This window comes from Microcebus murinus, chromosome 25, assembly GCF_040939455.1.
Source record: "Microcebus murinus isolate Inina chromosome 25, M.murinus_Inina_mat1.0, whole genome shotgun sequence".
Lineage (NCBI taxonomy): Eukaryota > Metazoa > Chordata > Mammalia > Primates > Cheirogaleidae > Microcebus > Microcebus murinus.
The window spans coordinates 4,898,284-4,913,454 of record NC_134128.1 but is presented as its reverse complement, the minus strand read 5'-3'; the positions used below and the strand labels follow the sequence as shown (position 1 = coordinate 4,913,454).

The 15,171-nt window shown below is 37.3% G+C and overlaps 1 protein-coding gene across 1 annotated transcript in view; it reads right to left on the bottom strand.

The window, feature by feature from the left end:
* Window positions 1-15,171, bottom strand: part of MASTL (microtubule associated serine/threonine kinase like) — a 38,982-nt gene that overhangs the window by 15,901 nt on the left and 7,910 nt on the right. The window contains exons 3-7 of the mRNA XM_012777302.3: window positions 13,075-13,214; window positions 12,052-12,140; window positions 7,896-8,002; window positions 7,511-7,661; window positions 705-877 (exon numbers count right to left, since the gene is read on the bottom strand). Of these exons, the coding sequence (XP_012632756.2) occupies window positions 705-877; window positions 7,511-7,661; window positions 7,896-8,002; window positions 12,052-12,140; window positions 13,075-13,214 (660 nt within the window). The remainder of the gene's footprint in view (window positions 1-704; window positions 878-7,510; window positions 7,662-7,895; window positions 8,003-12,051; window positions 12,141-13,074; window positions 13,215-15,171) is intronic.

Sequence of the window (15,171 nt, the reverse complement as noted above, 5' to 3'; positions counted from 1 at the left end):
CCACTGTGCCTGGCTAAAAATGGAAGATTTATTTTTTGTGTATTAACATTATTCTAATCTTATATTATTTCATCAGTATTCTATGAAGATCTTATTATAATTTTAAATTTTAGTTCCCAAAGCCTTTAATATCTATTACCTTTAATAATTTTTTAAAAAGCAAAAGCATAATATGTAAATGATATAACTTCAAGTAAATCCATTCATTTGGCAAGCAATCTCCTCAGAATAGACATTTTTAAAAGCACACTCATATTACTTTTGTGGTCTAAAAGTCATTTCTGATCCAAAAATTACCATTCCATTAAACAAGAAACTGGTAGAAAACAGTACAGAAAGAAGTAGTATGAGTTTTAAAGTGATATAGGTTAAAAACACAACAAAACAAAATCAACAAGCTAATGTCTATAACGTGTAGGGAATTTTTTAAAAAGTCAAGTGCACCTAGATGCCTAGAAGCCAAACATTTACCATCAATTTACTACCAGGATTTCAATCAAACAAGAACAATTTCACAACTGGATGAAATATTTCAAAAGAATTTAACAGAATGTATAGGAAAATGAGAAATTTTTGATAATACCTTGACTGCCATACATGTAACAATTTCATTTCCTTATGGAATTTATATGAAAAGGTGTAGAGTTTCTATCGCTCACTTTACATACACAATTGGTTTTGGTTAACATAAATTTCCGTCGAACCTGGCAATCCTTTTCCCACTTGGGACTGCTGTGGCATTCTGATTCCACACTGGATATGAAGGTGTGGGATTGACTACTGGCACTGGACGTGGCCAGCCTTTTCCTAGACTGGAGTAGATTAGAAGTTAGACACTTCACAGGTATTCCTGGGTTAGAGGCAAGTGTTTCAAGACCTGTTAGGAGAAGAAAATGTTGAAGCTTATGTCACAGCTTTCTTAGTTCTTTATTGAACCTGAATCTTTACAGATAATTAGGGAAAGTATTAGGTATTACATAACAGAACTATTTGTTTGTAAACACTATCTAGTCCACAAGGATGGCTGCAGGTGCTTCTGGCATGTTTCCTATTATGTTTAGATACATAAATTATTACAAATATAAATGCTGCTAGACAGTTAGAACAAAATAAAATCCTATTAACATTTGTATAGTAAAAATGAGGACAGCCTGGGTGGGGGGGGCTCTGGAAGGTCAAGGCCAGAGGATCACTTGAGCTCAGGAGTTCAAGACCAGCCTGAGTAAGAATGAAACCCCATCTCTACAAAAAATTAAAAAATTAGCTAGGCATGGCAGCATACACCTGTAGTCCCGGCTACTCCAGAGGCTGAGACAGGAGGATCAATTGAGCCCAGGAGTTTGCGGTTGCAGTGAGCTACAATGATGCCACTGCACTCTGGCTGGAGCAACAGAGCAAGACTGTCTCCCCCCTCAAAAAAAACCCAATCAAACAAAAAAAACAACTATATTCAGATGTGCTATATAAGGTTAGAATGTGACTAAATTAACTCAATTCAAGTAGTAGATAATTAAAACTAGCTTGACTGTAATGTTAAAGTTTATGTGCTTACAAGTGCAAATTATACACACCCATAGGGGTTTTCTTAATACTACTGGATAAAGCAAATCAGTAATGGTAAGTTGGCTGAGAGCGAGCCAGTACAGTCAGGTAGCACCATCCATATGATATCTGTCCCTTTATCATTATAAATAAATAATGGTGCTAAAAACAGTGCTCCTCAATTTACAATTAGACACAAAAAGACAATTGTGCTTTTACTAAAGAACATAATATGTGGACATAATGATTTTGTGCATATATAAAAACATCTGTGTATCTCATTTTCTTTTTCCCAAAAGGGAAACCATAATCTCAAGGGAATTCTTAGTCTTATAGCACTTTTTAAAATATTCTGATAGAATCTCACTCTATTGCCTGGGCTAGAGTTCAATGGTGTCATCTAAGTCCATCTAATCCAACTTTATTTTTGGTACACAAATCCTGTCAATGGAATTACTGAAATTTATTGGACACCGACCTTCATATTTGACTAAACTGTTCAGCTGCCTCCCACTAGTTACATGGGAGCTTGTGTCTAATCTAATGTCATGTGCATGCTATATATTTGTTAATGGGTTTTTTTTGTTTTTTTTTTTGAGACAGTTTTACCCTGTCACCCTGGGTAGAGTGCAGTGGTGTCATCATAGCTCACTGCAATCTCAAACTCCTGGGCTCAGCGACTCTCCTGCCTCAGCCTCATGAGTAGCTGGGTCTACAGGCATGTGCCATAACGCCTGGCTAATTTTTCTATTTTTAGTATAGACAGAGTCTCCTTCTGCTTAGGCTGGTCTCCTGAGCTGAAGTGATCCTCCCTGCTCAGCCTCCCAGAGTGCTAGGATTACAGGCGTGAGCCACCGCGCCCAGCCTATTAATGAGTTCTTTCTGGATCGCTGATATTAGCCCATTTCCTACTTTGGAACTTCTGATAGCTCCCTGTTTTCCATAGCTTAAATCTTTTTTTTTTTTTTTTTTTTTTTTTTTGAGACAGAGTCTCACTTTGTTGCCCAGGCTAGAGTGAGTGCCATGGTGTCAGCCTAGCTCACAGCAACCTCAAACTCTTGGGCTCAAGCAATCCTCCTGCCTTAGCCTACCAAGTAGCTGGGACTACAGGCATGCGCCACCATGCCCAGCTAAGTTTTTCTATATACATTAGTTGGCCAATTAATTTATTTCTATTTACAGTAGAGACGGGGTCGTGCTCTTGCTCAGGTTGGTTTCGAACTCCTGGCCTCGAGCAATCCACCTGCCTTGGCCTCCCAGAGAGCTAGGATTACAGGCGTGAGCCACCGAGCCCGGCCTATAGCTTAAATCTTAGTATCCCTAGAACGACACTTGATCCTTCTCCATCTCCCTGCCACGATTCCTTTCCTACTGCACATGCTTCCCTTTCCCACACATCATATTTAGTGTCTAATGTCTGAAGGTGGAATAGACTTTCATATGTTCATGCCTCTATCCGAAAAGCGCCTTTTCACTATCTGTGCAGCTATGGATTACGCCATATATGTACATATGGATATGTAGCCATGTATCCTGCTTCCCTTTCTGGGCCCAGCTTGGCTGTCATTGAATCTCTATTTACAACCACCCTGGATTCTTCCCAGTTAGCATTTGTCACTTATGATGTTGCATTCTGGTGTTCCTCTTGTGGCATTTATTTTATAGGGCTGTTATTGTTATCCCTTTATACCTGTTCTTACCATAAAATTACAAGTTCTTCTGAGGCCAGAACCTCTCTTATTCATTTTTGTATCCATTCAAGTGGCCAGCACAATGCCTTACCCCTACCTAGTTCTCACAAGATTAAAGAATGACTGAGGAAGATGCAATTATTTTTCCTGAAGAAAATAACATCTTTATATTTCATATTTTATCAATCACGTTTATCAAAGCTATGTATTTTTTTCAGTCATATAATTTGACTGAAGAAATAAGACATTGAATTTGGAGGAAAAGGCTCACTAGACAAAGAATTATATTTGCAATCAAGGCTTGCCTTACCCACTTACTAGTGTATAATTAAATATTTTCAAATATTAGTTTTCTCATTAGTGAAAAGGAGGCAATACTACATACACATCCTAGATATGTACAGATTTGTTGAGAATTGAAATCAAAATGAAGTAACATCTATGAAAACAACAATGATCACCCTTCAAAGCATTATTCACACTCTTCAGATGAAGAACATGAGTTCAGAAAACTAAATTGCTGACTGTCACTGAGTTAAAAAGGGTGAAGTCAGGCCGGGCGCTGTGGCTCACGCCTGTAATCCTAGCTCTTGGGAGGCCGAAGCGGGCGGATTGCTCAAGGTCAGGAGTTCAAAACCAGCCTGAGCGAGACCCCGTCTCTACTATAAATAGAAAGGAATTAATTGGCCAACTGATATATATATAAAAAATTAGCCGGGCATGGTGGCACATGCCTGTAGTCCCAGCTACCCGGGAGGCTGAGGCAGAAGGATCACTCGAGCCCAGGAGATTGAGGTTGCTGTGAGCTAGGCTGACGCCACGGCACTCACTCTAGCCCGGGCAACAAAGTGAGACTCTGTCTCAAAAAAAAAAAAAAAAAAAAAAAAAAAAAAAAAAGGGTGAAGTCAAGTACTATATAAATATAAGTCTGTCCCACTCACTTCTATTATTTGACATTTGTCTTTTGTTATATGCAAAAATATCTTTACTTCAGGTTTTAAATTGAAGCTACATCAGAAGATTTTGGAAATAAGTTTATAAAGACACACAATACTACAGATATTACATCTTCCCTATGTAAGATTTCTATAGACCCAGTACAGTGAAATTTACCCAATGATCATTCTATATTACAAACAATTGAAGGATACCTCCTTACCTAAACCAGGGGTGGAAAACCTGTGGTCTTAAGGCCACATGTGGCCCTCTAGGTCCTTAAGTGTGGCCTTTGGACTGAATCCAAATTTTACAGAACAAAATTTATTTTTATTAGATTTTTGTTCACCTTTTATATTTTTATTTTTAGAATGAACATATATAAAATGCCAAAGGATAAAATAAGTTTCAATGAAATAATCCTTCCAGATTGACTGACACAATTAGAACATCAGTAAGCCATAAGGGCTAAATTGATGGCTACTATGCTCATGATTCAGTTCTAACTTCCCCAGCCTGACTGGTGCCATGACCACACCTGGTTGGTTGGCAAGAGTTTGTGGGAGTTGAGTACCAGTGGGTTATCAGTTTTGACAACAGTGCACTGTGTTTCTGTTTGAAGTGTAATTTGTGAATAGTTGCACAGCTTGACAATATTTTTAAATTCTGTCTGGCTAACAGCCCATGTCAAAGAAGACCAAGAGAATGCTGAAGGAAGAAAACAGATTTTTAAATGAGGATTGGGAATTGCATTATCTTCTGTCTGCTAAAGAGAAGATGATTTGCTTGCTTTGTGATACCACAATACCAATATTAAAGAAATTTAATGCTCATCAACATTATAACAATCATAAGGACCACAAATATTTTAAATTAGAGGGAGAGGTACAAAAGGTTGTACTGCAGAAATTCAAAGATGAAAAGCAAAGACACTTCTTTCAGACAGCAATAAGACCTAGAAATAATGCCACTGAAGCAACTTATAAAGTAGCTTATATATTTGAGAAAATAGGGAAGCCACTCAGTGATGTAAACAGTACAAACAGCTGCCTCTTTCAAGGAGAACCATAACTGATTGGCAGCATGAATTTGGCTTCAACTTAACAGAACTTCATGCAATACTTCAAAAGGAAAATATTTGTCATTCAATCCCTTTGGATGAATCAATTGATACTATTAACTCGGTACAGTTTTATACTTCATTCGGGTCATTATAGAAGATTTTCTTTGCTACAAAGAGTTATTCACTTTGGGCACTCTTGCTAACAGAATACAGGTAATAGATATCTTCAATGACTTTCAAGATAAATGTCGTGAAGTTGGACTGAATTTGGTAAATTTAGTGAGTGTACACACAAGGCCCCTTTCATGACAAGAAAACATGAAGGGTTTATTATACAGATAAAAAAGTATTAACAGATCTACATGCTCTCATTTCATTGTATCTTCCATCAGCAAAATCTCTGTGCTAAAGCTACTATTTTAAGTGACACTTTGCAATAAGTTATAAGTATTGTTAACTATATTCCTTCAAATGGAACACCAGCATCATCAACTTTGTAACATGTTAAAGTTGAACTATGAGGTATTCAATGTGGATTTGCCATATCATTCTAATGTGCATTGGCTATTGCAGGGACAGGTGTTAGCCGAAATTTTATCTTTGGGAGAATAGTTAAATTTTATGAAGAACAGAATCAGCAATGTGAATTACTGAAAGATTTCTATAAGAATGCAGCATTTCTGTGTGATAGCATATCAAATAAAAATGATTGAATATATCTTTGCAGGATAAAATTAAGTTTATATATGATATGTGGAAAAAATCCAAGCATTTTTTTAAAAAGCTATCTTTGTTCAAACATTTTTTCTTCAAAAGGAAATTTTTTTTTTTTTTTTTTTTTTTGAGACAGAGTCTCGCTTTCTTGCCTAGGCTAGAGTGAGTGCCATGGCGTCAGCCTAGCTCACAGCAACCTCAAACTCCTGGGCTCAAGCGATCCTCCTGCCTCAGCCTCCCGAGTAGCTGGGACTACAGGCACAAGCCACCATGCCCGGCTGATTTTTATATATATATATATATTAGTTGGCCAATTAATTTCTTTCTATTTTTATGGTAGAGACGGGGTCTCGCTCAGGCTGGTTTTGAACTCCTGACCTTGAGCAATCCGCCCGCCTCGGCCTCCCAGAGTGCTAGGATTACAGGCGTGAGCCACTGCGCCCGGCCCAAAAGGAAATTTTGATTGAACATTTTCCCCAATTAGCAAAGGTCATTGATGAGCAGCATGATATAAGTGAATCGTCTGAAGAATACGAAGCTGTTACAGACCTAGTAATTGGAGAATATAATGAAAGTTTCACTGACTGTGAGAATCATGACATCACACTCAAATTAGCAATTCATCCTCATGTAGTTACTATTACCAAGGTACCTAAAGAATTACAGATGGAATTGACTGAGTTCTCAGTAGATGACATTTTAAAGTCATTGTGTGATGCTAAGAAAGATCCAATGGAAATATGGAAAAATGCAGTAGAATACCCGTGCCTTCAGCAACAGGCCTGAAAAATGCTTTCTTGCTTTTCAACCACTTACTGCTGTGAATCTACATTTTCCTACCTAAACCAAATCAAGACACCCTTAAGGTCACAAATGACTAATACCCATCTAGAGGATCAACTGAAACTGTGGACCTCAATGATGCAACCAAATATTCAAGTGTTTTCCAACAAAAAGCAGATACAACAAAGTCATTCAAAGGTTAGTTAACTTCAAAATTAACAAATAGTTTTCATTTTGTGAAATTAAGTACATAGTAGTTAGATTTTTAAAAAATAGTGTACATTTTAAAGTATATCTAATTGCAGTTTCTTGAATATGGTCTTATTTGATTACAGCTAAATTAATGCGGCCCTCCAACATAAAAAGCTAGACATTTCATTCTGTTGACTTAAAGATCTGCTACAATCTTTGTTATTAATAGAAATGATATTTATATAATGAAATATAGAAATGCCACAAACAGTTCAAATAATGTTGAGTATCCATTATCTGAAATGCTTGGGACCAGAAGTGTTTAGGATTTCAGATTTTGGAATATTTACAGTATACTGGTTGAGCATTCCAAATTTGAAATCCAAAATGCTCCAGTGAGCATTTCCTTTGAGTTTCACGTTGGCATTCAAAAAGTTATAGATTTTAGATCATTTTGGATTTCGGATTTGGGATGCTCAACCTGCATTTGCATTGTTAAATTGATAATAGAATTTAAAATTTTTGAAAATATATTTTTCCTCAAAGGACACACTTAATGAAATAAACTATCTTTTTTTTATATACTCACATGATTTTAGTAGTTTGCTAGAATAAGGGGCAGTGTCCTTTTCATCTATAGACATAGGACAAATGAGCCCTTGAGAAAACTGTGATGTTTCAGATAGAAAGGTTGAAAGGGCATCTGCAGGGTCTTGATTTTTTTCTGTGACTGGTGTGTTCTATTAAAAAGAGAAAAATTTTAAAAAATGCTAAAAGATTTACCTTCACAAAAACACAACCTAAGTATAATATATAGACTATTATGCCACCTAAGTAGACAAACTGTTAAAGTAACTCCACGTCCTTGATATTTAAATCCATTTTGAGCTTTTTTTTTAAAAGGAGATTTTAAATTTTAAGTGGTAATCATGAAAAGGGCACGTTACATGAATTTTTTCTTATGAAGTACTCACAAATCCCAAAGAGCTGATGAGAGATAACACTTGTCCTGGGGTTCTTGAGTAATCTTGTCTAGGTTTCGCCATTGATGGTGTTGTAAGAATATCCATCATATTGATATCTATGTAGGCAAAAAATAGTATGTAAGTTTCGTTAAAACCTTCAAAAACTGTCATTGAATAAAAACAAGTGTTATCTAACTAGCAGTAATTTTGGTAAATCAAATATTAGAAAAGGAATTAATAAACTAATATTAACTCATTTTAACTAATATGTTTAAGCCTAGGTCAAGATAGCAATTTACCCAGATTATTAGCAGGTTTCAGTGTATAATATTTTAAAATAATTCAACATTGAGACACAATACCCTACAATTCAGCTTAGATGTCAAAAACGGTAAGAGAAGTAAAATGTTGTAGGATAGGACTTTAAAAAGTATACTGAGGCCAGGTGCAGTGGCTCACACCTGTAATCCTAGCACTCTGGGAGGCCGAGGCGGGTGGATTGCTCAAGGTCAGGAGTTCGAAACCAGCCAGAGCAAGACCGAGACCCCGTCTCTACTAAAAATAGAAAGAAATTAATTGGCCAACTAAAAACATATATAGAAAAAATTAGCCGGGCATGGTGGCACATGCCTGTAGCCCCAGCTACTCAGGAGACTGAGACAGAAGGATTGCTTAAGCATAGGAGTTTGAGGTTTCTGTGAGCTAGGCTGACACCAGGGCACTCTAGCTTGGGCAACAGAGTGAGACTCTGCATCAAAAAAAGAAAAAAAAAAGTATACTGACACTTGGCATGGCGGTTCATGCCTATAATCCCAGCACTTTGAGGGGGGGGGGTGATCCAAGGCAGGAGAATTGTTTGAGGCCAGGAGTTTGAGAGCAGCCTGTGCAACATAGTGAGACCCTGTATCTACAAAAAATTTTTAAAAATCAGCTGGGCAGGCCGGGTGCAGTGGCTCACGCCTGTAATCCTAGCACTCTGGGAGGCCCAGGGGGGTGGATAGCTCAAGGTCAGGATTTCAAAATCAGCCTGAGCAAGAGCGTGACCTCATGTCTACTAAAAATAGAAAATTAACTGGCCAACTAAAAATATATATATTAAAAAGATTAGCCAGGCATGCCGCTAGTCCCAGCTACCTGGGAGGCTGAGGCAGGAGGATCGCTTAAGCCTAAGAGTTTGAGGTTTCTGTGAGCTAGGCTGATGCCACGGCACTCTAACCTGGGCAACAGAGTGAGACTCTGTCAGAAAAAAAAATATTTTATAAAAAAAAAAAATCAGCTGGGCATTGTGGTGCATGTCTATAGTCCCAGCTACTCAGGAGGGTAAGGCAGGAGGATTGCCTGAGCCTGGAAGTTCAGGCCACTACAATCTCGAGTGGGTGATAAAGCAAGACCTCTTCTCAAAAAAAAACCCAAAAAACAAAAAGAAGTATATTGAAACTTTGAACTTATATTTCACTTATGCCTCACATTGATGAAATAATAAGAACTAATAGGCTGGGTAGGCACAGTGGCTCACGTCTGTAATCCTAGCACTCTGGGAGGCAGAAGCAGGAGGATCACTTGAGGTCAGGAGTTCGAGACCAGCCTGAGAAACATTGAGACCCCATGTGTACTAAAAATACAAAAAATTAGGTGGGCAGCTATAGTCCCAGCTGCCTGAAAGGCTGAGGCAGGAGGATCGACTGAGCCCAGGAGTCTGAGGTTGCAGTGAGCTATGATGATGCCACTGCACTCTAGCCAGGGTGACAGAGCCAGACTCTGTCTCAAAAAAAGCAAAAACTAAAAAAAAACCTAATAGGTAATAGTTGTCTTAAAGGATATTTTATAATTAAAACTTTTTTTTTTTTTGAGACAGAGTCTCACTCTATTGCTCAGGCTAGAATCAGTGCCGTGGCGTCAGCTTAGCTCACAGCAACCTCAAACTCCTGGGCTCAAGCGATCCTTCTGCCTCAGCCTCCTGAGTAGCTGGGACTACAGGCATGCACCACCATGCCCAGATAATTTTTTTCTATATATATTAGTTGGCCAATTAATTTCTTTCTATTTATAGTAGAGATGGGGTCTCGCTTTTGCTCAGGCTGGTTTCAAACTCCTGACCTCGAGCAATCTGCCTGCCTCAGCCTCTCAGAGTGCTAGGATTACAGGCGTGAGCCACCATGCTCGGCCATCTGTGATATTTTCAAATAACTTATTTGAAATCCTTTTAGTCAGACTTGTTTCACAATTCAAAAATGTTTAGATGTTAGAAAGCTAATGTGGTGAATACACTGTATATTATGGAACATCCTTAGTGCCATCTCACATAGCATATGTAATCAAATATTACTATTTTTGCAGCAAAATGAATAATCACAAGAAGTAGAATTAATAAACACTATAAATAGCCCCATATCAGCTCAATCAGATTTCACTAAACTTTGGAAAAATCTTTAGATATTTACAACTGTTTAAATTTTGTATTTCCAAATAAGGAATTGTAGATCTGCATATACTTTCAAATGATTATAATTTCAGAGTTTATAATTTATAAGCCCAATTTTAGGTTACTGTTAATTTATTTAAAAAATACATTTCCATCCATCTACTGTTTTAGTAGAGAATACAATATGCTTCCAAGTGGATAATCTATTGTTTATCCATGTTTCTGTGATAAACTTAAGTAATTTCTAGTTTCTCCCTATTACAAACAATGCTGCTACAAATCATTTTATTTTTTTCTTTTGAACCATTTCCTTAGAATAAATTCTAAAACATAAGTCACTAGACCAAAGGGCACTATAACCTTTTGTTTTTAAAAACATGTTGGCAGGCCGGGCACGGTGGCTCACGCCTATAATCCTAGCACTCTGGGAGGCTGAGGCGGGTGGATTGCTCGAGGTCAGGAGTTCGAAACCAACCTGAGCAAGAGTGAGACCCTGTCTCTACTATAAATAGAAAGAAATTAATTGGCCAACTAATACATATAGAAAAAATTATCTGGGCATGGTGGCGCATGCCTGTAGTCCCAGCTACTTGGGAGGCTGAGGCAGCAGGATCGCTTGAGCCCAGGAGTTTGAGGTTGCTATGAGCTAGGCTGACACCATGGCACTCACTCTAGCCTGGGCAACAAAGTGTGTCTCTGTCTCAAAAAAAAAAAAAAAAAAAAAAAAAAAACCAAAAACATGTTGGCAGATTTCCTCTAGGAATCACTATGTTAACTTCTAATAACCATAGAAAAACTGTGTATTTTTGTAGTCTTGTAACTGAATCATCAGTATTCATTTTTTTTTTTTTTTTTTTTTGAGACAGAGTCTCGCTTGTTGCCCAGGCTATAGTGAGTGTCGTGACATCAGCCTAGCTCACAGCAACCTCAAACCCCTGGGCTCAAGTAATCCTTCTGCCTCAGCCTCCCAAGTAGCTGGGACTACAGGCATGCGCCACCATGCCCGGCTAAATATATATATATATATATATATATATATATATATATATGTATTGGCCAATTAATTTCTTTCTATTTATAGTAGAGACAGGGTCTCGCTCTTGCTCAGGCTGGTTTCGAACTCCTGACCTTGAGCAATCCGCCCGCCTCGGCCTCCTAGAGAGCTAGGATTTCAGGCGTGAGCCACCACGCCCGGCCTAGTATTCATTTTTTATGCCCATTTAATAGTATAAAATGGCTCATTTATCCTTTTTTATATTAGCATTTCTTTAATTACTATAATATTAGTGAAATCAACATATTCCCACATATATGTATGTGTGAATTATATGTTCATTTTCTTTGTCTTTTTGTTAAAGTTTTAGTGATGGCCATGTATGTATCTCAGTAAGTTTTGACCTATTTGCCCTTCATCATGTTATAGTTATTTTATACATTTTACTGATGGTTAATTGGTAAGAACCAGTTTCAGTAGGGATAAAAATCAGAAGGACAGAAATTGTAAGTTCCTTCATGACAATCCCAAGATCTTCAAAGACCTTTGAAGATCCATGAATCATCATTCCCATTCTTCATTTTTAATGGACAAACAATACCATTATATATTTCTAGCCTATTTTGGAATAAATAACCATCAAATTTCACTTAGTGCAAACTAACAAAGAAAACAGTGTAAGTTAATGAAACATAGCCTCTAAAATTTGTCAGACTGTTAAAAAGACACTTACCTGCTATTTTTCTTACCTCTATTCAAAGTAACTTTGGAAAGGCCAAAATCTGTCAGTTTAATATGACCCTCATTAGAAATAAGCATGTTGTCTGGTTTCAAGTCCCTGTATATACAGAAGACAAATAGTAGATAAATAAAAATGGGCTTGTTTTCATGTTAGACTATCTCCCCCTCCAAAAAAAAAGAGAGACAGAGTTATAGAAGAGGCAAACCTTATTATTTCCTCAAAAAAAGGGGACTCACTCATTAGTAGCTTTCAAAAGTGTACAAAACAACTCTAACATCTTTTGTGCTACATATCTAAATGTTCAAAAAAGCTAAATGATTTAATACTAGATTACCTTTGGCATCATTCGTTAGATATTTTGGTAAAATAAATAAACCTCATTAGATAAAATCAACTTCAAGCCAGTTCAAAATCACATTTACCTTTAAGGAAGGTAAGATTAAGCTTTTTATTTTTTTCTTGACCCAGTCTTGCTCGGTCCTTGGTCACCTCGGGTAGAGTGCAGTGGTATCATCATAGCTCACTGGAACCTCAAACTCCTAGGCTCAAGTGATCCTCCTGTCTCAGCCTTGTGAGTAACTGGGACTCCAGGCGTGTGCCCTGATGCCCAGCTAATTTTTCTATTTTTAGAAGAGACAGGGTCTCACTCTTGCTCAGGCTGGTCTCAAGAGATTAAACTTTAATAGAGCAGTCACTTAACTTGACTTTTCTTTGCACAGAGAAAAACATTGTAAATCAGCTATGACTGCAAAATACAATACTTTTGTATGATGGTAGAAGAGTGGAAAAGGATTCAATATTCTTCACATTAAAATGCTATATTCATGTTCAAAGCAACATATTTAAAAAACACATGGAGATGCAAGAAGAGTTGAAAGAATTTCTAAATTCACACAAGTTACTATTAAACTTCAGATATCTTGGAAATATGAGCAAGTGGTTAATGTGAATACTTGAGACTCAAATATTTAATTCATAAGTCGATTACTTATATTTTTAAGTAATAGTTTGGAGAAAAATCAATCTTTACCTGTGAATGATTCCATGACGATGAAGGTAGTCTAGAGCCAATGCTACTTCAGAAATATATTTCACAGCCATCTCTTCATCAAAATAACCATATATATGTAGGAGAGACTTGACATCTCCACCAATAAGATATTCCATTATCTATCAAAAAAGGGATTAAATGTTATAAAATGAAAACAATATGATTGCTTTAAAAATACAGTATTTGGGCATCATAGTTACGTTAGAACACCTTTTCTTGCTATCATTCATTATACATGAATTAGGTTTGCTCATGTTGCTATATAGTTTTTTTTTTTTTTGAGTCTCACTTTGTTGCCCAGGCTAGAATGAGTGCTGTGGCGTCAGCCTAGCTCACAGCAACCTCAAACTCCTGGACTCAAGCGATCCTTCTGCCTCAGCCTCCTGAGTAGCTGGGACTACAGGCATGTGCCACCATGCCCGGCTAAGTTTTTCTATATATTTTTAGTTGGCCAATTAATTTCTTTCTATTTATAGTAGAAATGGGGTCTCGCTCTCACTCAGGCTGGTTTTGAACTCCTGACCTTGAGCAATCCGCCTGCCTCGGCCTCTCAGAGTGCTAGGATTACAGGCGTGAGCCACCACATCCAGCCTAGTTTTTAGTTACAAATTAAACTGGTTAGTCTTAACAAAACTTGAGACTTACAGAAAAATTAGAAGAATATTAGAATGATTACCCATATACTTTTTATCTAGATTCGCCCATTTTTAGCATTTTGCCATATATGGTATCTTTCTCTCCGCATATATGCATATAAAATAAATTTTAATATTTATACACTACAAATTATTAACATAATCAAAATAATTATTATGTATTTTATAGACATGTGTTTTTGTTATTTTTGTTTAGACTAAACCACTTATGTTTTAAAAAAACAATATGTAAGTATTAGCAAACCTGATATTACTATGTAATTTTTAAGTTTTTGCCAAATAATTTGAGAATAAGATTGGAAAAGTCATGACCTGTCACCACAAAATTCTCCACCATGTATCCCCTAACATGACATTGTTATGTAACTATAGCACAATAAAATTCAGTGAACTTAACACCAAATTGAAAGGTAGCCTTACTAATAACCTAACAGAGGAAAATAAACTATTAAACAGAAATTAAGAGAAATAATCTCACAATACTTAATTTGCCCCTTGAAGAGAAAACTCACAGCTCAACTGTCCTTTGTTTCATTAAACACCTGTGGCCTAACTTGTTATCTCTGAGAGTTTGTTTTATAGTCTTGAATAGCCCTAAGCGGACAGTAGGGGTGTGAGCTTTCTGCTCCGGTTCTCTGTCTCAGTTTCTGCTAGAAACACATGTCCAAGGGCTCTGAAAAGCCGGCCTCACAGAAAAAAATAAAAATGCCTGCAATAGCTTCACAGCTACTTCTGTGATCCATCTGCTGAAGCAGAAAAAAGGGCCATTTTTACCCTTTGAAAACACCAAGCCACTTCTACTCAGTGGCCCAACACCTCTACTCCCTAATTTGTGTGTGTGGCCACTGCCTCCCTTTTCTTTCTCTCTCAGAAAAATAAAATAAACTTCTCTTTTTACTACTTACTATTCTACTCCTGGTGTGAGAATTCTTTCTCCAAGTCCTGCTGTGAGTTCCTTGTGAGTCCCCACCCTAGCATTTTGGTGGCATGTATGGGGAAACTGAGTCACTTCTCTACCTCTATATGAATAGCTCACTTTTGTGCTTCTGTCCCTAAACTGCTCCCTCTTCTGCTACATAGCTCCCAGGACTTCATTCTCAGTGCCCTCATTCAAAATTTGATAAGTCTCTAGGACTTTGAAAATGGTCATGCACTCAAAAAAGAGTCGACAGCTCCATGGTTAAAACTCTGGTGCAGGTCTACCACTTTCAGAAAGGTTCCTGGGAAGAATGCTTCCTAGCCACCTCTTCTCGGACTTCGCCCAGACCCAGGGCACCTGGTTTTGGGGAAACTCCTCTGTAGATTTTGGACTGTACCAGGACTCAGGGACACCCAACTTCTGGATAACACTCTAAATTGAAGTTCAAGTCTGAATCAAAACTTGGTGATGCCTGATGTCTAATCAGCATCTAAAAGGTTA